The 26,214-nt window shown below is 36.8% G+C and overlaps 1 protein-coding gene across 3 annotated transcripts; it reads right to left on the bottom strand.

The window, feature by feature from the left end:
* Positions 1 to 13,573: 13,573 nt before the first annotated feature.
* Positions 13,574 to 25,712, bottom strand: MRPS33 (mitochondrial ribosomal protein S33). Of its 3 annotated transcripts, none has more exons than XM_044677711.1 (3): positions 25,643 to 25,712; positions 17,621 to 17,863; positions 13,574 to 14,010 (listed from the first exon to the last, which is right to left on the bottom strand). In XM_044677711.1, the coding sequence occupies exons 2-3, from the start codon at positions 17,833 to 17,835 to the stop codon at positions 13,905 to 13,907; spliced, it is 321 nt and encodes a 106-aa protein (XP_044533646.1). In that variant the 5' UTR covers positions 17,836 to 17,863; positions 25,643 to 25,712; the 3' UTR covers positions 13,574 to 13,904. The 3 variants fall into 3 exon arrangements, with proteins under 3 accessions (XP_044533646.1, XP_044533648.1, XP_044533647.1); XM_044677713.1 differs by lacking the exon at positions 25,643 to 25,712 and adding an exon at positions 22,882 to 22,969; XM_044677712.1 differs by lacking the exon at positions 25,643 to 25,712 and adding an exon at positions 19,279 to 19,385.
* Positions 25,713 to 26,214: the final 502 nt, after the last annotated feature.

Below are 26,214 nucleotides of genomic sequence, written 5' to 3'. Positions count from 1 at the left end.
TCACTCCCTCTGGTATGGGACTGTAATAGTTTACAAACCTGTCTCCAAATTGTCCCACCCATTTCACATGGAGCTGAGGGCTAATTAGTGAAAATCACTTCAGATTTCTCATCAATTACATTTTTAACTAATGCAGAAGTGGGGAAATAAAATAGTGCCATTGCACTTCTCTTCAACTACCAATGGACTCTTATTTTGTGGTACAAACAACTCAGGGGCAGGCAAATGATACTAGATATCTAAAAATCACTTTTGAGGACTCCTTAAAATCAATTGAGATATTTAGCTCATTAAATTCTCTAAAGGTTGTTAATATAGGTTGTAAGCAGTTTGATGAAGTCCATTCATAATCATGTGACAATTAACAAAGGCAAAAAAAGCTGTTAAGGCAACATGTGATCTTGTGAAGGGGTTTGTGTAAGTTGACTATGAACTTTTTTTTTTTTTTAACCCTTGTACTTCGGTGTATTGTCTCATAGGTGGAAGAGTGGTAAAGGTGGGCAATGGGGGTCAAGTGACTTGCCCAGGGTCACACAGCTGGGAAGTGTCGGAGGCCGGGTTTGAACCTAGGACCTCCTGTCTCTAGGCCTGACTCTCACTCCACTGAGCTACCCAGCTTCCCCCGACTATGAACTTTAACAACGATATTTGCTCTAGTATAGTCATGGGGAGGAACAAATAAAATCATGTAACAGAATTTATTTAATAGCCAAAAACACAGCTTAAAATGATTCAGTGTAACAGAAAGATACTGATCAGATTAACATATGAACTTAAAACAACAAAATTAAATCGTAAAGCAAACAATCAGCAAAGTACAATAAGATAAGAGACTTTCATAAAACAATGGAGTCTGAAAAGGCTTACTTATTTCACCTCCAGACTCTTTTAAAGTTCTTTCTCTATCCATTCAGGTTCCTTTTATCAGAGCTCTGGTATCTCCCATAGTAAGGGAGAATTCCTCAATGAACATAGTGTGGAGGAATACCAAATTGGATATATTTCAGAGTCTGGGCAAGCCCAAATAGCCAGGGAACGTAGGGAGATGAATTTCTCCCCTGAATCTCAGGCAAGATAATTGTAAGGACCAATGCACCCAGGAATGGTAGAAAGAAAAAAACATCCCACAACTGGGATCTGTTTGAAGTAGGCAATGCACTGTTCTTTCATAGAGCAGGCCATGCTTGCCATTCTATTTCCTGTTTGGAAGAGTAACCTTCCTTCCTCTTCCCCCTAGAGGTAAAACTCTAGGGGCCACGTGCTACCCCTGCCGTGTGAACAGGGAGTTAAGAGTTAGAAGCTCTCCGCAGGTAAAAACCCTTTAGGAGGCTAATTATTGCCTAAGAGAAACACACCAGGGCTTCCAAGGCATGCAGTGAGCAGCAAGTAAGGACTCTGCTGTTCGCAATGAAAAGGAGGGATTTATACTTTCCAAGCATCCAGAGATTGGCTCCAATCATCATCATCAGCAGCAGCAGCTCCAGGTATGGCAAGGATCTTCAAGCATTGTCTGGGATCGGGAACTGAAGCAACAGCAGTAGGAGCTCTGCTTTCAGGGAGGGGAGGGCTGGGCAGCCAGTGTTTGGAGGATTAGGAACAGAAGTGGCAGAAACAAGCGGCTTGGTGCTATTTACTTATCTAGGCTATCTTAAAAAATTGAGAATTATTTCTCTAACTTCGGGTTGCCATCATTATAAAAATTAAAATTAATATATAATGATAACTTGAAAAATATTATGGTTTTTGTAAGATTTATTAGTAATCATTAGAAAATAAAGCCACTGTGCCATGCTAGCTTAGGCTATTCAAACAGCCTGCCATTCCCTGTGGCCATAGGAAGGAAAGAGGAGTAGCCACACCAGACCCTTCAATTTTATTTTGCTGTCTATGTAAGCCTGTAACAACAGGAAGTCAGTGGGCTCATGGGAAATGTAGTTCAAAAGCCCCCAAATTTCCAATAACACATCACCTCTTACTTTAATTTTGTTGCTTTCATTTTGAAATTGTCTTTATATGTACTTCCTGTGTATCTTGATAACAATGTTCAAATATTTATTACAATTTGCCATTATGTTCAATAGTATTTTTCTGTAGATTTCCTTTGATTCTTCTTAAATAGTAATGCAAGTTATTTTAGTGAGTTTCTTTTATACTATACTCCTTTACCAAATCTTTTTTTTTTTAAATAATTTTTTTTTTAAACCCTTGTACTTTGGTGTATTGTCTCATAGGTGGAAGATTGGTAAGGGTGGGCAATGGGGGTCAAGTGACTTGCCCAGGGTCACACAGCTGGGAAGTGGCTGAGGCCGGGTTTGAACCTAGGACTTCCTGTCTCTAGGCCTGACTCTCACTCCACTGAGCTACTCAGCTGCCCCCTTACCAAATCTTTTTATTTCTTCAATATATTTTTATTTTTATTGTTGACTTTAGTTGGATTTTCTAGATTTGCAATCAAGCCATTTATACATACAGATATTTTGATTGCTTTGTCAATATTCTTAACTTTTTGTTGCTTTTTCATTCTCATTTTATTGTTCTTGCTAGGATGTCTAAGGTTTTGCCAAATAGAGGCAAAAACAGGCAACCTTATTTTACAACTATTTGAAACAATAACAACGTACAAGTATTTGAAAGTGTACAAAGCAATTTATATACAATGATCTAATTTGAATCTCAAAATATCTCTGTGAGATACATGGCAATGTTTTTTTCCCTTGTACATAATATTAGGTGACTGATTTATATTTCTATATGATGAAATGTATCTAAATGTAAAGTAATATTATATTTTGTCAAAAGCTTCCCCTACTCAACTGATATAAGGTCTTTATTTTTTCTTATTGATAAAACTTATTGTATTAATTATATTCCTAGTTATATTAACTGTCCTTGCATTACAATTACAAATTATTCTTGGTCATTATGGATAGTTTTTTGCATATAATGTTTGCTGTAGTTTATTAGATATATTTACATCAATGCTCATTAATAGTAATTAGGCTATAATTTTATCTCAACTTTACCTTTGTCCAGTTTAGGGATCAATATTAAATTTGCCTCAGAAATGTAAATTAGCAGTTTTTGTTCTTTTAACATTTAACAGAATTTACTTCTTAATTTGTCAGTGCATAGTGCCTTTTGTAGGATAGTTCTTTCATGACCTGTCTGACTTCTAAGATTATTCTCCATAGGTTCAATATTCTGTTTTGTTAATTTTGGCACTTTGTATTTTTCTGAAATAATCTTTCATTTCTTTTAGATGTTCAAATCTATTAGAATAGAGCTGACTGTAAAAATTTCTGATAAAACATATACTAAATTAAAATATCTAATATTTTGTTCCCATTTTTTGATGCAACTCATATAGAAAGGGCCTGGGAAAGTCTATTCTGCTATTATTTTATGTTTAATGTTCTATAGACTATCTGCTTTTTGTAATTGAGTAATAGTATTGGTATATAAGCTCAAATTCTGTAGACTTACTGAAAAGCACTGAATCAAATGGATCTGTGATCTCATCAATTCAGAAATTCCTCCCATTAATTGAGAAAACAACACATCTATGTCTACCCAACCTGAGTGATTCTAGTTCATATCCTCACCTAAATTTGTCACAGGAGCTCCACCCAGTGTGTAAGGAGGGCTTGCTTGCTTTCTCTTGACATTGTTGGGCAGTGGTAGACTACTCTGTATCTAATTGTCATTCCTCATTCTTGCTACATGACCAGCCCACTTTCTCTTCCTATTGTACAATTCTTTGATGATGTCTTTTTTTTTTAATTTTTTAATTTTTTATTTTAAACCCTTAACTTCTGTGTATTGACTTATAGGTGGAAGAGTGGTAAGGGTAGGCAATGGGGGTCAAGTGACTTGCCCAGGGTCACACAGCTGGGAAGTGTCTGAGGCCGGATTTGAACCTAGGACCTCCCGTCTCTAGGCCTGGCTCTCAATCCACTAAGCTACCCAGCTGCCCCCTTTGATGATGTCTTTTATTTTTATTCTTTGAAGTTCTTCATTGGTTATATGTTAGAGACTGTTTATACCCATTACATGAATCTTCTTTGCCATCTGTGATTCTTAGTTTTAATTCTTCAGAAGCAATTGCATCCCATATCATTCGAAATCATCTTAATGAGAAGGATGAACCTGGTGTGCTGTTACCAGTTTAGTAATCCTCGGCTCTATCTTCATCAGCAGTAATCTTAAATCACCGCGATTGACCATTTGCAATTGGTTTCTTTTTTTTTTGTTAATAAATTGGTTACCACACTGAATCCACATTCCACTAAATATGATGAAGGAAATGCAATTAAGAACTTTTGAATTACAGCCCATATTTCAGGATAAGCCGTAGGGATCTCCTTTTGCAGCCAGAATTGTTGGTAGCCACTTTTGAATTTAAATTTCAATTCATGATTTGTAGCTACTTCCATCAGTTCTTCTTGTAACTGTGGAGATTCATAGTGTGCTCCAAAATCTGCTGGTAGTACTGCCAGTAGCCAGTACTACCGTTGCCGTTTCAGGTTTTGGCCTTGTGATTGACCAATGGCATGAGTGGCAGTTACCCGCAGCAATGCTCATAGTGCTCATGTGTTTTGGAACGGCAATTCAGTGGCACCACATGAACAGTAGCAGTGCGCGACTACACATACCTTGTTCAACAATCCTTTGATAATAAACATCAAAGAGGTATGAAACAAATAGGTGTAAGTTAATCAAAGGTATTGTGGAAGAGACACAGCACAGAGACCAGGTTTAAGAGAAAAAGCACTTAAAGATTTTATAATTGCTGTTCTTTTCTTTTCCTTCCTTCCTTCCTTCCTTCCTTCCTTCCTTCTTTCTCAGGTGAACATCATTTTTATGTTAAGTTCAACAAATTCAATGACATGTGCCTATTATTGTTCTCTCAAAAATGTCTATTGTTCTGAAAGTATTTCTATAGATTTTAAATCTGTTTATTACATGTCCTAAAAATGTATGAATTGTCTTATTTTTTGGTGAGGAGATACTAACCTTCTTATAGCTAAACTAAGGTGATGGACTCTGTGATTTGTTAATATGTACTAAGTGCTATAGATACCAAGAAAAAGATGAAAGATGGTCCCTGTCCTCAAGGAGTTTGCAATCTAATGGGAGAGACCACATGCAAATATACACAAAGCAAGCTATATACTGGATAAATAGGAAATAATTAAAAGATGGAAAATACCGGAATTAAGAAGGGTTGAGAAATGCTTCCTATAGAATGTGGGATTTTAGTTGGGTCTTAAAGGCAAACAGGGAGGTCAGTAGTCAAAGCAGAGAGGGAGAGCATTCAGACCTGGTAAACAGCCAGAGAAAATACATGGAGCTGGGAGATGAAGTATCAAAGGGTTTCAATTTACATTGGCAGATTGCTACCCACATTGATGAAATCAGATTCTTCAAATTCAGGTATGCTCTTATTGTAAATATCTTCTTGTAGTGCAACATAATACCTTTCTCTCTCTTAACACTTGCTGGTTTGCATTTAACTTTGTCCAAATTATCAATTCTATTCCCACTTTTGGTGACTGGCTAGATCACCTTTTCAGTTTGAATCAATTTTGTAAGGACCACTGACAGACTAAAGATGACTAGGAAAGTGAGTAAGTCTGGAGATCCCACTGACCACATATCAGTTGAAGGACGAGCACTCAGTCTGCAAAAGAGAAACCTTGGAAGGGTGAAACATGAGAGCTGTCTTCAAGTATTTGGAGAGTTGTCACGTGGAAGAAGGATCAGATGTATTCTTAATTGGACTTAGAAGACAGAACCTAGGAGCAACAGAAGGAAGTTGCGGAGAGACAGATCTAGGTTTTATGCAAGGAAAGCTTTCCTAATGATCTGAGGTATCTAAGAGTGGAATGTGCTGCCCTGGGAGCTAGTGGGCTACCCTTCACTAGAGGCATTCCAGGCATCCTTAGTTATTGGGATAAGAGAAGAGATTTCTTTTCAGGTATGCATGGGACCAGATGATCTCTTCAGTTTCTTCTAACTCTGTGATTTTTTCCCCCTTGTTATTTAATATTTTATTTCATTTTAATTAAGTGCTCTTTGCATTGAATCAATGTGTTATTTGAACATGTTAAGCATAAACTACATTGGCAAGGAGATCCTAGGTGTAGAAATGAAAAAGTGCTGACCCAAAGTGCCCTAGTCATGCAGGGACTTAAGGGGCCAAGCTATACCAGGAATATTAATTTTCTGAACTTTGCTACCATGCTACAAAAAGCAGTTTTTCTTCTTTACACCTGGCTTATTCTTTGATTTAATTGATTAACTTAATGCAGAGTTCAGGTAAGCTTCACTCATACATAAATGAGGAAACTGAGTCCAGAAAAAGGGCTTTCTTTTTATCCTCAAAGGACACAGTGGCATTCAAGCCTAGAGTTTAGGTCTTTTGACTCTCATTCAGTACTCTGGATAGTACTGCTTTTAGCTTAGGCCACCCAGAAAAAATATTTCCTGGACCAGGAAATGTTAGATGTTGATGTTGATGATGATGATGGTGATGATGTTGATATAGATGATGTTGATGATGATTGAATTTGGAATTGGATGTTTTCTTTCCATTTGAACCTTTCCACTGTAATTATTAAAATTATTAAAACAAAAAACCATACCCTATGTGCCCTTGAACCTATAAGAACTTATGATGGCATCCTGCAGATATTATTTCATGAACTTAGTCATAAAAAAATACTTCTAGTTCCAGCATTTTGGCTCCTCTTTCTACCACTTCACTGAAATTATTGCTAATTATTTGGCTCTTTCTAGCCAAATCCAAATATTTAAACTCCTTCCTCTGACCTCTCAGTAGCATTTGACAGTTTAAGCCCATTTCTCAAAAAAAAAAAAATCTCTTCTTTCCTGGCTGCTTGTTACTGGGCGCTCTTGTCTTCCTAACTCCCACCCTCACTCTGCACTGTCCCCGCCGCCCCCCCCCCCCCCCAAGATGTCTTCTAAAGCACAGTTCCTGGCCTTCTGTTTTTCTCTCTGTATAATCACTCCTTTAGAAAAAATATTTTCTCTAATGACTTATGCAATCTTCTTGATGAAAGACTATGATATTGTAAAAAAAAAAAAAAAAAGAACTTTGTTCTCATCTCTTTAAAATCAGCTGTGTTATAATGGACAAGGCATTTTATCCTGTTTGAACTCTGGAATCCTTGTTATAGCAGAAAATTAAGAATTCTATCAACATCTTCTAGGTACGGTGAGTAGAATGATAGGAGTTGTGCAATGATCTGCTAGGTGTAGAATATGCAGTGGAGGTTACTTCCCAGGACTGGCTTCTGCCCTATCATGAAGTATGTAAGAAACTTTTTGGCTTGGAAAATATTTGTCTCTCACACCAGTCTCCTAGTTGTAGGTACATTCTGCCCATTCTAACCACATTACCTTTTAGTTCCTAGAGTTCCTGGTTTCTGACATTCTCTGGCCTGAAAGGACTCATGCTTTGACATCTAGAATTGTTGTTCTGGCTGCTGAAGTACCGACACTGCTGGCACTGTGGTTTGGAGTATTCCCTGGCTTAGTCCTGTCCTCCAGATTTTTGGTGTGTTTAAGGACTTGCCCTTTATATTGCACTCTTTGTCTGGTGATAACTTTTCTGGCTCTGTCTCTTTACAGTTTTTTGGGAACCCACACTGGTAGCATTCTTTTTTTTTTTTTTTTTTTTTTAACCCTTGTACTTCGGTGTATTGTCTCATAGGTGGAAGATTGGTAAGGGTGGGCAATGGGGGTCAAGTGACTTGCCCAGGGACACACAGCTGGAAAGTGGCTGAGGCCGGGTTTGAACCTAGGACCTCCTGTCTCTAGGCCTGACTCTCACTCCACTGAGCTACCCAGCTGCCCCGCTGGTAGCATTCTTAGTACTGACAGCAAACTAAGATTATCCATGAGGCTCTGACTGGGAGCTGTCATGGACCCCACATCCAGCGTAGCAACAAATATCATGGATTTCTAACTCTTCTGAGCGCTGCTGCTTCACCCATCCATGATCTTGATGAAGCTATAGGCTGTTTATTATTGGAGCTGTGCCTGTTGAGTGTTATTCTGATCAAAGTAATGGACACCTTAATGTGAATGGCTGGCTTATTTGTCTCTTGAGATTGTTTTCATCTTTTAAAGAAAAGATTTAGCCTAAATTTTCAGTTGGTAGAATATATGTTTGGGAAGTATCATGGAGCAAGTAGCCTTTTGTGCTCCTTGCCTAATGCAGATGGTGACCTCTGTTCAGCCAATGGTTGCTTCAGGAAGTAAATTACATGTAATTGGCATCCTTTCCTAATGTCCTGTCACAAACCCAAAATCTCCATCTCTTCCATTACAAATGGCTTGACAACCTATAGTACTCAGTAAGATCAGAGTAAGAGTTGTTCATTTGGGCATTAGAAGGTAGGAAAAGGTGGTGTGCTTATTAGGTTGATGATGGTTCTAGACACTGAAGTTTTAACCCATCCTAAAGATAGAAAGAACATGTTTTGTTTCAATTATCAAGAACTGAAGTGGCAATAATTGGGAATAAATTTGTACCTGCCATGACTCTAGAGCCATTGCTGGACCTTTTTTTCCTGGGCTCTCAAGGTCAGATCAATCCTCAAAATTTGGAAGTAGCAAGAGCAATAACTGGCGACTTTGAAAGGCCACAAAATCTATGTAGCTTTGACCTCCAACTTTTTAGAGAACTCTGATTGCTACCCAACCAGGACCTCACATCTCTTATAATTATAAGTCTTAAGTTGGGACTTTTTAAGAAAAGGCTGAATTGTGGTTGGGATAAGATTTTCTACCAGAGTTTAAACCAGTTGAGGCAATATGTGGTTGAAGTATGAGACCTGGTCTCTAGTCCTAGTTCTACCATTTTAGTTTAGGCCCTCGAATTTCTCATAGTTGAAATAAGGGAACTGGACTAGAAAATTTCCAGATTAATTTCTATTTCAAAGTTCTATGATTCTTCCCAGCTAAGCCACTCTACTGTCTTCATTATTGTGTTGCATGAAGCCTTTTTTGGCTCGATATTCTTGAATATTTGTTCTAATTTGAGTATTCTTGAATGCTTTATCATTTTCCCATTTATCTTACTCCTGAAAACTTTACTCTTTTGTTTCCTTGTTATCTCAGCATTTTAGAATGTATTAATGTTTTTTAGCTGATGTTTTTAATCCTTGAAAAAAGTAAATGCATTTCATTTGAAAGTGGTAATATAAAGTAGACTAGAAGAGTTTCAATGACTTTTTTTCCTTTTCTTTGCAGGTATCTTGTGCTACAAATCTAAAAAGTTTTCTCTAAATACTAATATTGTAATCATTGGGTGAAAGGAAGGTGGAGGTGTCTTTTCTAAAAGAGCTTACTTCTTCCTCCTGGGACTTCTAGAAATGATATGAATGCTTCTATTCAAATAGGAGAGGATGGCAAACACAGGCTATGTGGAAAGCTGATTAATCTTCCTATTATTAAGACATGTAATGATTAGGTAGGGATAAACTAAAGAACCAGCCATATTGGTAGCCTATTAACTTTATGAGTCTAAAGTTATTGGTCCAAGTCCAGGGAAGTTAAAAACAGCAGCAGCATAACACACTGAGGTTAGTGAGGTTTCTCTCATGGTAAAAAATCAAACCAACCAGTTAAACGGAACATGTTGAAACATTGAGAGTACAAGTATTTTGAACTTTTAAAAGTGGCCTAATAATAATTTAGTTGACTTAAACTTAGAATTTAGATTTTCAACTAATTCTGGTAAGAATTCTGGTAAGAATCTGGCCAGAATCTCTAAAGCAGTTGAAAGTAGGGCAGTAGTACCAACAGTACCAGTTGTGCTGGGAATTTTTTTTAAAGTATGGGTTATAATAAACCAGTGAGGTGCCTTTAAATACTGAAATTCTGTGCATGTTTTCCTTGCTTCCATCTTCTTTATATCTTTTGAAAATTCAAGCTGGTTGATGAGTTCCTTGTGTGTCTCTCTGATTTCTCAGTTTCCCTTTTCTTTCTTCATTAGAATTTCTTTCTTGAATCTTCAGAACCTCAAGCTTCCCATCCATCCCTCTAGCTTTACTTTCCTCATAGGATTTCTATCAATGGATTCCTAACTCTGCTTCCTCCAAATCCTTTGAAATCTACTCTTCTAGAATCTATGGTTTACATTGGACTATTCCTGGCTTTCCTCTTCTCTATCACGAACCCTAAAAAAAATGTAATTTCCTCCCAAAGGGAGCAAACCAATTCTCACCTATTAGATCTAGGATAGAATTAACCTTGTTGCTTCTTCCACTTAAAAAAAATCATTAAAGTAAGTCAAGAAATATCCTTTTTTTTTTTTCAGAGTATGCTTCAGTAGATTTTGAGATGGGATTTCAGCTTTTTTCAAAAGCAAACAAGGTTTAACATGAAGACAGGGTAGTAAAATGCATTATTTTGGCTATTTCCTTTTGAAAATGGCAAAAAAAAATTAATGTTTACCTAATGTTAACTGAAAGCTAAAGAGCTGCAAAAGAATAAGGGAAAACAGTAAAAAAATGTGAAAATTCCTCAATATAAACCTACTTAGATTGTTATATTCTCAGTGGTGCTCATTCAGGGACCCAAGATAAAATGATGAAGATTTTTTGTGAAGCTTAATATGATCTGGCATCATTAGATATAAGTCTGTTATTAAACTACACAAATCATTATGAAGACATATGTTCTAAGTGGTACATGAAAGTATGTGATAATACAGAGAGAGTGTATCCTTAGAACTTTCAGAGAATAATCTCTTAAAACAAGCATTAACCATGGATCTACCTCTGGCCTTTTGTCAGTCTGGAAACATTAAGTCCCTACTACATGCCAGATACTGTACTAAGCACTGGAAAGATGGGCTGTGCTAAGCCTTTTCTCTTTTAATTGTGTTCTTTGGTGATCGCATCTACTTTCATAACTTCAATAATGAGGTGTATGATTCCCAAATTCATAACTCTTTCTCTAACTTCTCTTGAGCTTTAGATCTGTGCCTAACTTTTCTTCTCATGGATATATCTTACTGGTATCTCAATCTGTGCTTAGTCCAATGCTTGACATATATTTAGTGCTTAATAAATGCTTATTGACTTAAAACTAATCCTCAAGTCTTATTCATTTTGCTTAGATCAAGATTCAACTCAGGGGTTACTTCCTAGGGCAATCCTTCCAGGGCTCTCTAGTTAGTGCTCTCTCCTTTCTCAAATTATCTTACATTTACCTGTTTACTGCTGTATCCCCCAGGGCAGGGGTTGGCAACATATGGCCACAAAGTGCACTGTGAACACTGTACGGCTCTCACGAAATTACATTTTAAAAAATGTGGCATTTATGGCTCTCACGGCCAAAAAGGTTGCCGACCCCTGCCCCAGGGGGATATAGGTTCCTTGAGAGCAAGAGCTGTTTTTTTATTTGACCACCTAGTACATAATAGGTGAATGTTTGCAGAATTGAATTACTGATGGAGTGGTACACCAGAGAGCTCTATATTTCTATGGGAATTTTATACTAAGGGAGACCTAAAAACAAGTAATCAGCATAGGTGTTTTCTAGCTGGGAATCAGGAACTGGAAAATAGAATTATGTCCTCAAATTCCCCAATGTAGTTATGGTCCTGGGCTGTCAACATTATAGTCTATGTTTTCTACATGGGATGTGCCAATAGTCAGATTAGATGACTGAGATTCTAATAACTGATATCAACAGCTGGGACTGTGAGACAAAATGGGGATCCAGAATTTACTCTCTCATGTCTCTTCCCTTACTAACTCTTGTTTCTAAATTGTATTCTGTCTATTGTGGATTTTTTTCTTCAGCTTTGGTCTTAGGATACAGTCTTCCTCTTTAAGGACACATTCATCTACTATCAATCTTTTGTGTTCAGATATTAAGCAAATATCAGTTTTAAGTACCAAATTTATCCTTCCATAGCACATGCCTCTGTTGTTGAAGCTAGTGGTTCCCTTTCAAAACAAACTCTTCTATTAACTGCTATAATTGCCTGCTGGCCACTCTGGGTTTAAAACAAAATTCAGTTCTTTCTAAGCTTGCTATCAGCTACCCTACACACCGATTCCCTTTTTGTTCTCTGAGCTGAGAGATATTCTTTAATTTTGAATCTTTGTGCCTTGTCATTTTCAAAATGCTGTTTTGAATTGTCTACTGGTTTCTCTTCCCTTCCTATTAGAGTGCTTTTTTCATGCTCTTCACCTCTTTCCTACTGAAGATGACAGTATGCAAGAGCATTGTTTTTCACTTGAACTTGGTCCAGGCAAAAAGCTTTATCTCCCAGCTAAAATCCCTCTTCACCTTTAAGTCATGTGAATCAGCAGAATTTTAGACACTTAATCCTAAGATAATTAGACCATACCTATTTACTGCCTAGGACTTTTATAACTTCAATCATATCCTTGTGTTTTCTCCACATTTAAAAAAGATAACTGATTCAAAATTACATTAGGATATAAAGTCTTGTGTTATTGGCAGATGAAATCCCCCAAATAAACAACCACCCCTTTTAAGAAAGCAGTCTTTTTTTCACATAGTCTACAATTTAGTCTTTAGCAATAACGTCTCTATTACATTTTTCTAAAAGGATTATTTGTTCTGGCATGACCAACAAGATTCCCATTGGGCAAGGAATGAACTTAAAGTCAATATTGCATTTAAAATTGTTCCTACTTACTACCAACATACCACAGAGGACAGGGAGTAAACCTGGATTCAAATTTAGATGGTTTTTAAGTGTGTCTCAAAAATCCTATAGCCACCTTCTATAATGTTGATTTAAATCAATGTTAACTTGGGGAATTGTAGAAACTGTATACAAATTCATCTTCTTTATTCTCCCATCAAAACAAAGGTGGAGATGTATGTGTGTCGGGAAAAAAAAAAACAACAACCCAGAAATGCCCCAGGATCACATTATATGAAAACTACACAGGAGTATTTCATTGGTTCTAGGAGAGGTAGAAGCAGAGTTAGGATAGCTCTTACAAGTTAGTTTAGGACCATTGCCAAAATACTATATCCTTTAATAGTCACCTAACAAGATAAATATATACCACCACTTAAATAAATAGAATTCTCACCATATATCTCCATCTCCCCAGTTACATCTTTTAGGGCAGCTAGTGAGTGCAGTGGATAAAATCCTATGCCTCGAGTCAAGAAAAGCTATATTCAAATCCAGCCACAGACAGTTTAGCTGTTTGACCTTGGACAAGATACTTAAACTGCTTCTGCTTCCTCAACTGTAAAATGAAGATAATATTTTATCTTCCATTATCTTATTTTATCTGGGAGATAGCATCTATCTCCCAGAAGATGCTTTATAAGTCTCCTTTCCTACATACACATAAATATTTTGCTGGAAACTTGTAGATAGGCAAAAGGCAATGTGATTCAAAGAAGAGTAAAGAAAGTGAGTGAATGGACAGTTAGGTGAAGGAAGTCTGATTAAGTAAAAAGAAAAAAGTGGATAGGAAGGAAAAAATATTGATACATAGAATTTATATAGATATGGATACATAGAACACATACAAGGCCATTTGGGTCAAAGAAGCAACCATGGGATGCTAATTTAGTGAGGATCTTATTTTTTGCTAGAAAATCAGCAAATAATTACATGTGAACAATTTCTTTGAGAATACAATAGATAGCATTTTCACACAATATCAAAGCTAAAATAACTTTTAAGGACCAAAATGTGTTCAAGAATTCAATCCTAATTCAGCATGATTTGACTCCATTGGGGATGGGTTGGGGGGTTGATTCTTGTACAAAAATCCACCAATTTAGGAAAGTTGTATTCTTATTGAGAATGGAAAAATATGAGTATGTGTACTTCTTTCTCATCTCAGTCACTGATTGGTTCAATATTATTTCTTTGCAGCTGATCTTTTCCCTTCTCCTTTTTTTGGCTTGCCTTTTCCACGAAGTTTCTTTAGTCGCCTTTGCTCTTCCTTAAAATCTTGATGTTCATCTCTAAGCAGAAAAAGAATAATTAAGCAATTAACTCTTATTAAAATGGTAAGGCATATTCAAATAGCAATGTTTTCTTTGGTGATTTTTTGCAGGGTTCAAATAAGTAAACATATGTAAAGTGATTTGCAAACCTTTAAGTGATATTTAAATGCCAGCTCTAATGTTGATGATAATGGTTATCAATATTTTACTTTTTTCTCTGAGTATGCCCAACTAGGTTTAGGAAAAACATAAAGTAGCCCTTAACTTATGAATAGGTTACATTTCAAAAGTTCATTTTAAAGTTAGTTGTATGAAATTTAGAATGTATATTCCCATAGAAATGGTGACCTAAACTGTGTTAAGCTTCTAGGCTGGTTTATGAGTCTATTTTACTAATGATCTAGTTGAGGTTGATAGTAGCATTGGCCAGCAAATCCCCTGTGAACTCTGAAATCCTGTGTAAGGCCAGAAGTCAACTAAAGAAGTGAAGGCAGAATCTAGAGCAGTGGTTCCCAAACTTTTTTGTCCCTTTCCAGAAAAAATATTACTTAGCCCCCTGGAAATTAATTTTTAAAAAATTTTAATAGGAAAGATAAATGCACCTGTGGCCATCACCGCTCCCCTAGATCGCTGCAGCACCCACCAGGGGGCGGTGGTGCCCACTTTGGGAATCACTGCTCTAGAGGCTCTTTAGAAGGTGAGGAGTTTCTGTTGCAGCATTGGAAGGAAGATTAATCACCAAGAAAATAAGGATGAAAAATACATAAAGGATCCAGTAGCTACCACAGCAATTGAGGTGGAGGGAACCTCCAGAGAATGGATCAGGCAAAAAAGCATATTGCTTTTGTATCTCTATGACATTAAAAAATGTGAACAGAAGAGTTCTAAACCACAAGAGTTCTAGGCCACAAAGGAGGACATGAACAGGTAGGTGAAAGCTCTAGCATCATGGATATCAAGTACTGAGAGTTGTTTATCAGTAGAACTCACTTGTAAATTAAATGTGTGTAAGTTGGAGGGCTGCCTGGATTCTAGAAATGTGTACATTACAAGATCAAAACAACTAAAGAACAAGCCTCCAAGACACAAAGTTTCCTAGTTGTTAGGCTCTGTTTTAGAGAACTAACACTCTTCTGCAAATGAAACCAATCTCATTTGTTATACTTACTGGGACTAGCATTCATATTGATACTAATATATATAAAAACTTCAGCCAGTGTGGGTACCCTTGGCTTAAACAGCTGAGAATTTATACTTTTAAGCATCAAAACTTATTTATTTTAACCATTTTTTGACTTATAGCTTTCTAAAAATTGTGTGCTTTCTTATCTTTTAAAGCAGAGGACATCAAATATAATTTAACCTTTTCTTATTCATCTTTAGGAACATAGATTATTATAATGTACTATTATTATAGAGTGATGCTGTGGATAAGAGTCTATTTATTCCCTATGAAAAGGTTTTTGTGCTTTCAGTTGTCTTCTTTTTATAGTTTTTCTCTTTCTTTTCTTGCTACCAGGCTCCTAGCAGTTAAATCTCTCTCTCTTACCTACAGTACCTATAGCAGCTTCTCTTCTTCCTTCTAATTTCCTGATTCCAATCTGTTATAGACTTAGAAACAAGGCAACCACATTTTTAAGGACTGCATGAAAGATCAGAGTCCATAGATTTAGGGTAAGGGTCTAAGTAGCTCTCTTACGGGTGAAGTAGGTTTACCTTTAATGTAAGGACTTATGGTATATTCTTCTATCCTGGACACTCTGAGGCCTTTTCCTCCTTTTCTGCTGTATTCTTTATAGGTAAAGAATTATGCCATTCAACATATACTTTTAAGACTTTTTTGACATCTGATTTCACTGAATGTCTTAAAATTAAAATATTATCAGTAAATAATATTTTAGTGCCAATATGACTGAAAGGCAGACATATAAACTATTGTCCAACATCTAGGGTCACTAAGATGAGGTGGCCTTTCTGCAGTCTACTTCAGAATTCTTAAAAGAGTATGCCAGAGCAAAGGTTACTTCCTTTTCTGTTTCCTAGGTAGCAGTTCTTAAAATAAGCTGCCCACTGAGATGGAATAATTGAATATTGTTGTTTCTCTCTACCTCATCTACTTCTTTATAGTCTAGGTATCTACCTCTAATCTTTATCTAAAGGCTCTAATTCTAATTTTGATTCTCAAGGCTATAACAACTCCTCCCTCTAGCATCCATATGGGTTAAAATGGATTGGTTCTGTATATTTTAAAATCAGGTTTACCTACAAATATATAAAAGGAAGCCCATAACTTTTTTCTTAAATCTTACTAGCTTTGATTTGTCAATATCCTAAATAACTGGGTTTGATTATTTTTTAAAACTTGTGTGAGATTATACCATTATTGGGAATAAAATATAAGAAAATGATATAACTTGTTCATGTAGTTCCTAGATTTTAAACACTTATTTCTCTTGTTCCTGTGGACAAGATATAAAAAATGCAAGTTATCCAAGATAATTGTGGGACATAGTGGCACAGATAACACAAAAATGTATGTGATTTTTGGTATGTATTTGCCTTTTGATTTTGTTAAAACTTTGATTAAAATAAGTTTGTAGTCACTAAGCAAAAATCAACTGTCAGCAAAAAGACATACCCAAAGTAAAATGGGTAGTTTGCCTGAGGTTAAAAATATTCTATGGACAAGCAAAATGAAATCAACAGATATGACTATAACTTATAATATAGTATGAGGGAACAGTCATTTTGTACTAATAAATCAAGTATCCAGCTATCCTGAGTGCAAATATGATATTATCTTATTAATTCTAATACATTAGCAGAAATGGCATTTTGTTTTTGTATCTCAATGATGTGTCAAATTAAAAAAAGCTAACAAAGAGTTCTAAAATTAAAGATATCTGATCCCACCTTTTCTCTTGTCTTAGTCCGATTTTCCTTTTCCTATCCATTATCTTTCTTTATCCCACCCCTCTCCAAATGAACAAATGGGTAAAGCAAACTGCTATAAGATTCTCTAAAAATTAAATGCGTAAGCATAACTCTTAAAAACAGCCTACAGCTTGGTTAGAACAAAATAATGCATTAAAAATAGTACAAAGATAATTAAACTGTCTAAACAGGGTGGGTCAAAATAATGGTGTCAGGGAAAGCACTACCATAAGAATGACAGGTTTCCACAGGTAAATAGACAAATCAGAGGTTGGGGTAAGAATTCATTATTGAGCTGAAGAAGGAAATCTGTTGTACTGATACCAGTAGCACGGAATATATTACTATTTCTGCTATTACTTTGCATTTGTACCAGTTTTTCTCTGCATCTTTCTGAACTCATTAATAGTATGGATGTCTAACTTTAAATATCTACTGCACAATTTAGTCAGTTTTCAGGTCCTTGAAACTCAAATATGTTTTCCAACATGTAGAACACTGGTTTGATTTTCAGAGTTTGCAAGCTATAGATCTTCTGAAAGAAGTTTTTTGCTTTCTCTCTATTTTAGCTCTAGATGTATATAATAAACACAAAGACAGGTGCCCTAAAGGATAGAAAGATTGTTGGCATCATGCCTATATTCTCATCTATTAGAAATTCTCTCACCATCCCCAGTTTCTATTTCTTTATTACCTGTAAAGACCAAAGAAACGGAGTTTCCTCATTAGAGCAAAATAGGTGTTGTGAGGGGGATACCAGTCATACGTCTCCTTCCTTTTGGCCAAAGGCTGTTCACTAAACAACTTTACTACTTTCATGGATTTGGAATCGGTGGGGATGGCAACTTCTCCAAATATTCGGGCACTCAGACGAGCCATTCGTATGGCATATTCTGAAAGGGAGGACATCTCTAGAGATATCCAGTAAAGGCTGTTCCTACACAAATGAAAAGAATGATAAACATATTAGTGTGAAGTGTTCTAGAACTGTTCAATAAATATTTAGGAAAAGAAAAATGCAAAAGATGAGTCATGATGAATCATGCAAATTGGCAGAGATTTTATTGTGCTAGGAATTGAAAAGCATTTGTGATCCAATATAACTGATTCTCTTACACAATACTTTATATTTATGGTTTCTGTTTTCTGTGTTATAGGGCTGATATAATTAAAATGTTATCTGTTACTGCCTTGCTATACTACCCCTCCCCCTTTTGCAATTAAGTAGGTTGTGCTTAAATAAGCATTTAGCACATTTAAATTATCTTTTTTTTTTTTAAAGTAAGCTTGTTTGGTAAGTAGAATGGGGAAACAGATTACCAGGGTCACAATTAACACTAATGTAACTTCAGAAAACTCCAACGTAAGCAATCTGTAAAATAAATATGCTGACTGACATCTAAAGGTTCAATCTTTGCAGAAAAATAATTATACTGTTGTCTTTATTATTAGTCCTTTGAACACTGTCCTTCTCAGAGGATTATAAAAGGCTCTCAGAACTGCTAATGAATTATGAGGTCATTTAGCCTCTAGGTTACAAGACGGAATTTGGCCAGTCATTAGGGATTGGAATTAATTTGAGGAAGGGGTTGAAGGATGAGTTAGAGTGGGAGTGGTCCTATTGTTTTTAGTGAACTTGTTCTAAAAAAACCTCAAAACAAGATTTTTGTTTTCTAAACAGTGAATATTCATTCTCTGAACTCTGATGTGACTCATCTTCACTCTCCATATTTTGCTTTTGTCTTGTAATGACTTTCATTATCCTAAAAAAGGGCAGCAGGTGGCTCAATAGAGAGAACTCCAGGCCTGGAGTTAGGAAGATCTGAGTTCAAATCAGACCTCAGCCAGTTACTAACTATGTGATCCTGGGCAAGTCACTTAACCCTGTCTGCCTTGGTTTCTTCATCTGTCAATTGAGCTGGAAAAGGAAATGGTAAACCATTTCAGTAATTTTGCTAAGAATGGGATCATAAGGCAGACATGACTGAACAACAACCACCCTAAAACTGTAACATTTTACATATATGTGTCTCCAAGGACCTCAGATTTCAGAAAGAAATTCTTACAAAATTCTAATGAATAGATTAAAAACCTCAAAAAACTAAAGTATAAGTTTGTATAAAGGCAAATAGCAGGATTAACAAGAGTTCCAAGTTATTTGCTACTAGAAGACATTTCATACCAGATCAAAAGCTGGCAAAAGGAGCCAGATATTATTGGTATAAGTAAATCTATATTATGTGAAATATGATAATTTGATTCGAAATAAATTGAGAAATATCTACAATATGCTAATTCACCTGTCACATAATGATATCAATCTAGAATACTTCAAGCCAATGTTTCACTCACTGGCTTGGTGATGGTCCTCTGCCCAACTAAAGATGGATTGTCTTCAAAACAGGAGAGAAAAAGAAGGAAAGAATGACACCAACCACAAAAACCAACACAAAACCACCCTAGAAAACCAAAGGAAAAAAAAACACATTAATACACATTATAGAGCTAGAAAACTTCAAAATCACCTCAGGATAGAAAGTAGGATTAAACGTTTACTGCTTTACCTACTCTAACAGTATAAGAACTCTGAATAAACTACCAGACTTTGAAAAATTTGGTCCATAAGTCAAAGCTGATTAAAACTCACTGTCTCTGACTTCTCATTTCCAACACTTCAGATTTCAGGCTTCACTGAAACTATCCTGATTTAATAGAGCCATCTCATGGTCAGTATGAGAAATCTGTTGCAATGAATCTTCTTATATCTTTTCTTCCTAATTCAGAGATTATATATATATATATATATACATATATATATATAGCTATTTCTCTGTTCTCCTTTCTTATCACTCACAGCTAATTTAACCATACCTAATGTATTCTTTTTTATATGTACACACAACCTAATTCATTTCTTCCATTCCCTGCCCTCTTACAACTCTTGTTCCTTTTTTAGGGGAAATCTTTCTACTTCTCTGTCCCACTTGAGCCAAAAAACACCCAATTAAGTGTAAAAATAATGCTAGTGGTTATCTTTTAGTCGTAACTTTTGATGACCATAGGGATTCAGTGCCATCAACTTTTAAAGCTCTTGAAAGTGCCTAGAAATTTCCTACAAAATCTCCCCACATTTCCTTCTAACTTTGTAATACCATTCTCTAATACAAAGGATCAGAGATTTAGAACCAGAAAAGATAATAGGAGTCCCAAAGTCCTATCCCTCCAATCCTTACAGATTCAGGGACAATAAGTGATTTGTCCAAGGATGTACAGGTCTTAAATGGCAGGCAGAATTCAAAAGCAGGATCTCTGGCCTCAAATCCAGCATTATTTCCATTGCACCAATTAAACTGCTTTTCCTCAAGTACCAGCATTAAAGATAAATTACATTCCCCACCCCCCCAAATCCAATATGTTGTTCAATTTATTGTTAGTGTTTTCTGTAATGCCTAATATTGCAATATTGTTTGCTACTCGTTCTTCCATTGAGAATGTACCATATTTTCAGATTGTTATGTGTTTAAATGGGCTAGTCAATGTTTCTAACAAAATATCCATGAAAAAATGCATTTGAGCTCCAAACTACTGACCTGAAGCAAAGCCTTTGTCCTAGGCCAGGAAAATGCTTCTGTACTATACACATACATTTGTTCCCTTCCATGGCAAAAACGCAGCACATATTTGCATAGGTTCCTATGTCCTAAAGATATATACATACACACACATCCACTTTCTTCTCTACCAGGTATAGTATCTTGAACATAGGGGTTGGAAGATAGTCTAAATCTGCCTTCCTTCCTCTAGTCTTTCTTTCCTATAAATTACTGAAATTACTGTCCTTTTCCTCCCTAAGATACTATTTCTCACCACTCCCCCAAGTACATCATTATTAACATTATAACCTAAAGAACAACAAAAAAGCATTTAAGTGAGAGGGTTCAATGAAAAAAAAATTATTTAGTGGTTACGAAGTGCAAAAAGCACATTCTGTACCTGCAAGGAGCTTATGTCATACATGGGGAACACAAAACAGCCTTCAGTTTCCACATCCATCAAATGAGGGGGTTAGACTGAATGGCCTCTGAGGTTCCTGTTAGCTCCATCTATAGCCTCCTCTATACAACAGCCCTGGGACATTATGCATTATTATAAAGGTAATCTGAGGAGGGAGTTCAGGGAAAGCTGAGATGGAGGTGGCAGGTGAGCTAAACCCTAAAGGAAGATAAGGATTCTTAAAGTGAAAAGGAAAGGGTTGGGCACTCAAAACCCAAGTGTTCAAACAAGCTATTTAATAAGAATGTATTAAAAAACAAGCAGGTAGCGAGGTAACATTATGCAAACAGGATCCCTGGGTCTTAGGGGCTCCCCACTGAAGTCGTAAAAACCATTTTTATAGTCTTCCTGCCTATATAGTCTGTGTCCCAGAATCTTCCTGGGAACAAAGTTAATCCAAACTGCCCCAGCTGAACACTATAGTGGGTTCCCAAAAGTCCCAGTTGGTGCTCTGGGAGTGTGTTTGGGAAGGTGACAATGAGAATGAGGGGGCTTAACTTTTAATTCTACCAATATCTCCTGGCTGATAACAGAGTATATGCCATGCATGTGAGGCAGAAAGGTAAGACTTGAATTTGTTGTCAAGGAGCACTAGTGGTCTCATTTGGTTGGCACACAGAGTAATGAGTAATGTGTATGAGTAATGTGAAACAAGACTGGAAATATAAATGTCAGTCAGCCTGTGGAAGGCCTTAGGCTAAAGAATTTGTTTTTTTGTCCTATAGAAAAAAAAGGAACTTCAAAAGGCTTTTGAGTAGGGAAGTGACATGATTAGAGCTGGGTCTGTTGAAAGAATAACAGTTATTTGCATGCAACTTTAGGAATATAATAACTATCTGTGACACAACTCACTAGTGATGACTATAAGTTTCCCCCTCCAAAGAATTATCTGCATTATAAAAATTAAAAATAGAAATAAAGGTTAACAAGAGAAACAGGGAAAAATATGGCTTTTTCAAACCTGAGTCCTTCAAAATATAGAATAAAAGAATTATTTATAAAACAGAAAGAAATGAAAAGTGGTCCTGTCAGTCACCTGACAAGGGAGTTTTTCTTCTTCATTTTTAAATCCTTATCTTCGGGCTTAGAATCAATACTAAGTATTGGTTCCAAGGCATAAGAGTGGTAAGGGCTAGGCAAAATGGGTTAAATGACTTATTCAGAGTCACATGATTAGGAAGTGTCAGAGGCCACATTTGAATCCAGGACCTCTCATCTCTAGGTCTAACACTCAATCTACTGACCCACTTGACTGCCTCCCAACAAGTTTTTCAAAAAAGGGCTGCCAGATATGTCTTCACTGAAATCTCACAGAAGAACACAGAACACCTTTTCTCAAATGCTGATTTTAAAAACTTATTCTCTTCATGAATATTAGAGCTTAAAGCCATCACCTTTCAATAGCTTTAAAGACACAAAAATCTCTTGATTTTAAGAACATAGAAAAGCTGTTTTCCATCACATGATTTCATCAATATGGATGGCAAAAGGCATAGTAAAGTGCTAACAAAAGCCAAATCTTTTCTCTCAAAAAAAAAAATTGTTCCTAGTAGCAGAATATGGTCACAAGGAAAACGCACAGGTTTGATGATATCACTTCCCTCTTCAAGAAGACTCAGTGGCTCGTTTCTGTTTCTAGTTCACATATAAACTCTTGTTTGGGATTTAAAACTCATTTATTTATTACCCATTACTTTTCTTCCTGTCTCCAGGGACCAGTCTTGTTTCTCACATATCAGAGCCCACCACCTATCTCTATGCCCTTGCACAAAACTGTCTGCCATGCTTGGAATATATCCTCTCACCTCTGAATCAGAACTCTTAGTTTCCTCATATATGAAACCTTTCCTGACTTCCCCCAGTTGCTAGTGGTTCTCCCTCTACCACTAACCCACAAATTACCTTGTATTTTACTTGGCATGCATTTTATATCTACTTATATGTATATAGGTTGTTTCATCCATCCAATGTAAGTAAGCTCCTCCAGGCCAGGGTCTATTCTATTTTTGTCTCCATCTCCAGAATCTGGCACTAAGGGACTGATTCAATGAAAAGGGAATTAAAGACAAGCGGAAAGAAGGGGAAAAGAACAGTCAAGAAAGTGTGGCTCATTGGCTAAAATCATCTAGTTGTCTCCTTTTAGGCTCTGCTTCTATTATGTGATGATTACAATGCCTAAATGAAGAGAAGAATTCCTATTTTATAATACAGAACAAAAAGGGCAGATTTTGAAAAAATCCTAAGGAAATATTTCAAAAGTACTCAAAAATACATGGTGCCAGGTTCCTGTATTAAGCAAGACAAACACTATTTCAAGATGATAACTCTCTGAAGAAAACCATGCTATAATTATATTTTTTGTTAAGCCTAATAAGGACAGGTATTCAATCAAGTGTACTGAGGCAATTAACAAAAATTACAGACTATGCTCCAAGAGACAGAAATAAGGAGTATATGCTGGCATAGAAAAATAGTCTAAAGAAAATTCTTTCTTTTATGACTGATGATTAACCAATTTTACTAAGTAATAGAAAAACTGAGGGCACTGAATATTATTTCAATTCCATGCCTGTTTACTTTTATATAGGGGACAACTCCAAAATATTTGCTCTCAAATTATTCAGTATGGGGAGCAGCAGTGAAGTCAGCCTGAAAATTATAGCCCAATTTTTCTTGCCTCCAGTTTCTTCCTCCTATAATCCATTCTCCACATAACAGCCACACTGATGTCAATAAAACACAGATCATGACTAACAGAAATCTTCAAGAGCTATCTATTATTTCTTAGATAAAATACAAAATTCTTAGCTTGGCATTTAAATCCCTCTATAATCTGACTCATCTACCATTCTAATCTAATTTCATATTACTCTTCCAAGGACTGTTTCAGTCCAAGCAGGTTAGCTTGCTTCTGGTTTGCTAGCTAATCCCCACATAAGTCATCCCATCTCCAATTTCCTATCTGACTTTTTGTAAGTGGGTGCCCACATTTGTAATGCAGTCCTTCTCACTTCTACCTGGGAGAATACCTAACTTTTTATAAAGGACAATTTAGTTATTACCTCCTACTCAAGGCTTTCCCTAATCCTCCTCCTCTTTTTCCCAGTTATTAATGCTCTCTCCCTCCTAAAATCACTTTGTATTACATACTTGTACCTATTGTGCACATGTTTTCTATCACCAATGGAATGTAAATTATTTGATGGCTAAGGCTGCTATATTTTTTTGATTTTGTATACCCAAAGCCTAATACAATGCCTTGTATATAAGTGGTGCTGAACAAATATCTGTGATTTCAAATTATATTTTAATTTTGTATTGCTTTATATGACAGCTTAGCATAATGGTTAGGTATCCTTGGAGCCAGGATGACCTGGATTCAATCCTGGCCTTTTTCACCTACTGGTTGTGTGATCTTGACCAAGGTGTCCACTTGCTTTACAGAAGTTGCTCAGTAGGAACTCCTTACACTTCACAAAAAAAGCAAAGGTCAAGTCCTTATGCTTTTATGTATATGTATTAAAAAGGGGAAAAAAAAATCCAAACACCTTACTTTCTGTGTTAGAATCCAGAAGATTGGTAAGGGCTAGGCAATTGGGGTTAAGTTAATCCAGAGTTGCATAGCTAGAAGTGCCTGAAGTCACCTTTGAACCCAGAACCTATTGTCTCCAGTACTGGGTCTCTTAGCCTCCCCATGTATATGCTTTCTTAAGATTTAACTTTCCAACTGTTCTGCTCAAGGTAAAGGCAAAATTGGATTGTATTCCCTTCCATTACCCAACTAATTATGTCCAGAATAACAACCACTGCGTTTTACAAACATTACCTCATTTGATACCTATAACAACCCTGAAAATAGGTGCTATAATTCTGTAAAATTATATCCCATTTTACAGACAAGGAAACTATAGCAAAGAAGTTAAATGACTTGCCCAAAATCACATGGTTAGTTAGTTTCTGAGGCCACCTTTTAATTCAGGTCTTCCAGATTCCAGGCCAACAAGCAAACTGGCTGAGTAGCAAGCAGGAACTGAGATTTGTAATTGCTGCGTATACTTTTTGTTTGTTTGTTTGTTTTTGAACCTCTAGGGCTCAAACACTGTCCTGGCACGTAGTATGTTCTTAGTACACCTTAGCAGATTAAATTTGATAGTTTCTGAGTAAATGAACCGGATGACTATGTGACAATTTTACCAGCTGCAACGTAAAACCTTTTTAATTTGTATATTTTTATGAATGCCTTCTAAAGTGTTGACTGCTATCCTAACGCCTAGTGTTAGGCCCTTTGCTCTTAACAAGCTTGTTAACAAGTTGAGAGGGGGAGTTAATTATTATCCCCATTTTACACCTAAGAAAACAAGTTCAGAGAGGCAAAGCCCTTCTTGCCCAAGCATCAAGACTCGGGATTCGAACCCAGCTCCCACCCCACAACCCTACGCCGCCTCCCACGGACACGAAGACTTCTCTGTGGCCCCTGCTTGAGATTCTGGAGGAGCTTATTCTTGTTTTAATCTGAGAGCCCCTCAGGTGCATGCGGGATTTTCTCGCCTTGACGCTACACTTGGGCTCGAAGCCGGGTCTCAGTTTATAATCCTCCCCAAACCCGCGAGACCCCCAAATTCAGGAAGACCCCACTAGCAGGAGGACACTACAAGTCACTAACCGATTTAACAGGTCCGGGCCTTCCTCATCTATATGTCACATCCTCCGGAAGTCCCGCTCCCACATCTCCCCTCCCACTCTCGGTGACTATGGATACACGTCCAGCCCCGGGGGCGAGTCCAGTCAGGCTCCCTGCGCAAGCGCGTAAAGAGGAGTGGAGAAGCGGAAGAGACAGAAGCTAGTGTGCTAGAAGGGACGTTGGCAAAAGGCCCGGATAAGCGTTCTGCGGCGCCTGGAGGTCCTGGAGGACCGGACTCAGCGCGTGCGTGATAAAAGTGGAACATAAGCTTTGAACTCCCAGCTCCTTGGCGCTCTGGCTGGGCACTCTGGGACGAGGTTGCGGGGTTTGTGTGGCTCTTTGGCATTATCACTCTCCTTTTCTCCCCTTCAGCCCCTTTCCTTATTTCCATCACTGTCAGCAGCAGAGCATCCCATCAACACCATCAGTGAGAAAGCAGAGGTAGCGCTTTAATATTCGCAAAGCGTTTTGCGTACATTTGAAGAGTGGGTCATCTGAGGTTATTAATCATCTTTAACAATAGGGGAAACCGAGGCACGGAACTCTCCTCTCTG

This window comes from Gracilinanus agilis, chromosome 5 (assembly GCF_016433145.1).
Source record: "Gracilinanus agilis isolate LMUSP501 chromosome 5, AgileGrace, whole genome shotgun sequence".
NCBI lineage: Eukaryota > Metazoa > Chordata > Mammalia > Didelphimorphia > Didelphidae > Gracilinanus > Gracilinanus agilis.
This window is presented reverse-complemented; position numbering and strand designations above follow the sequence as displayed.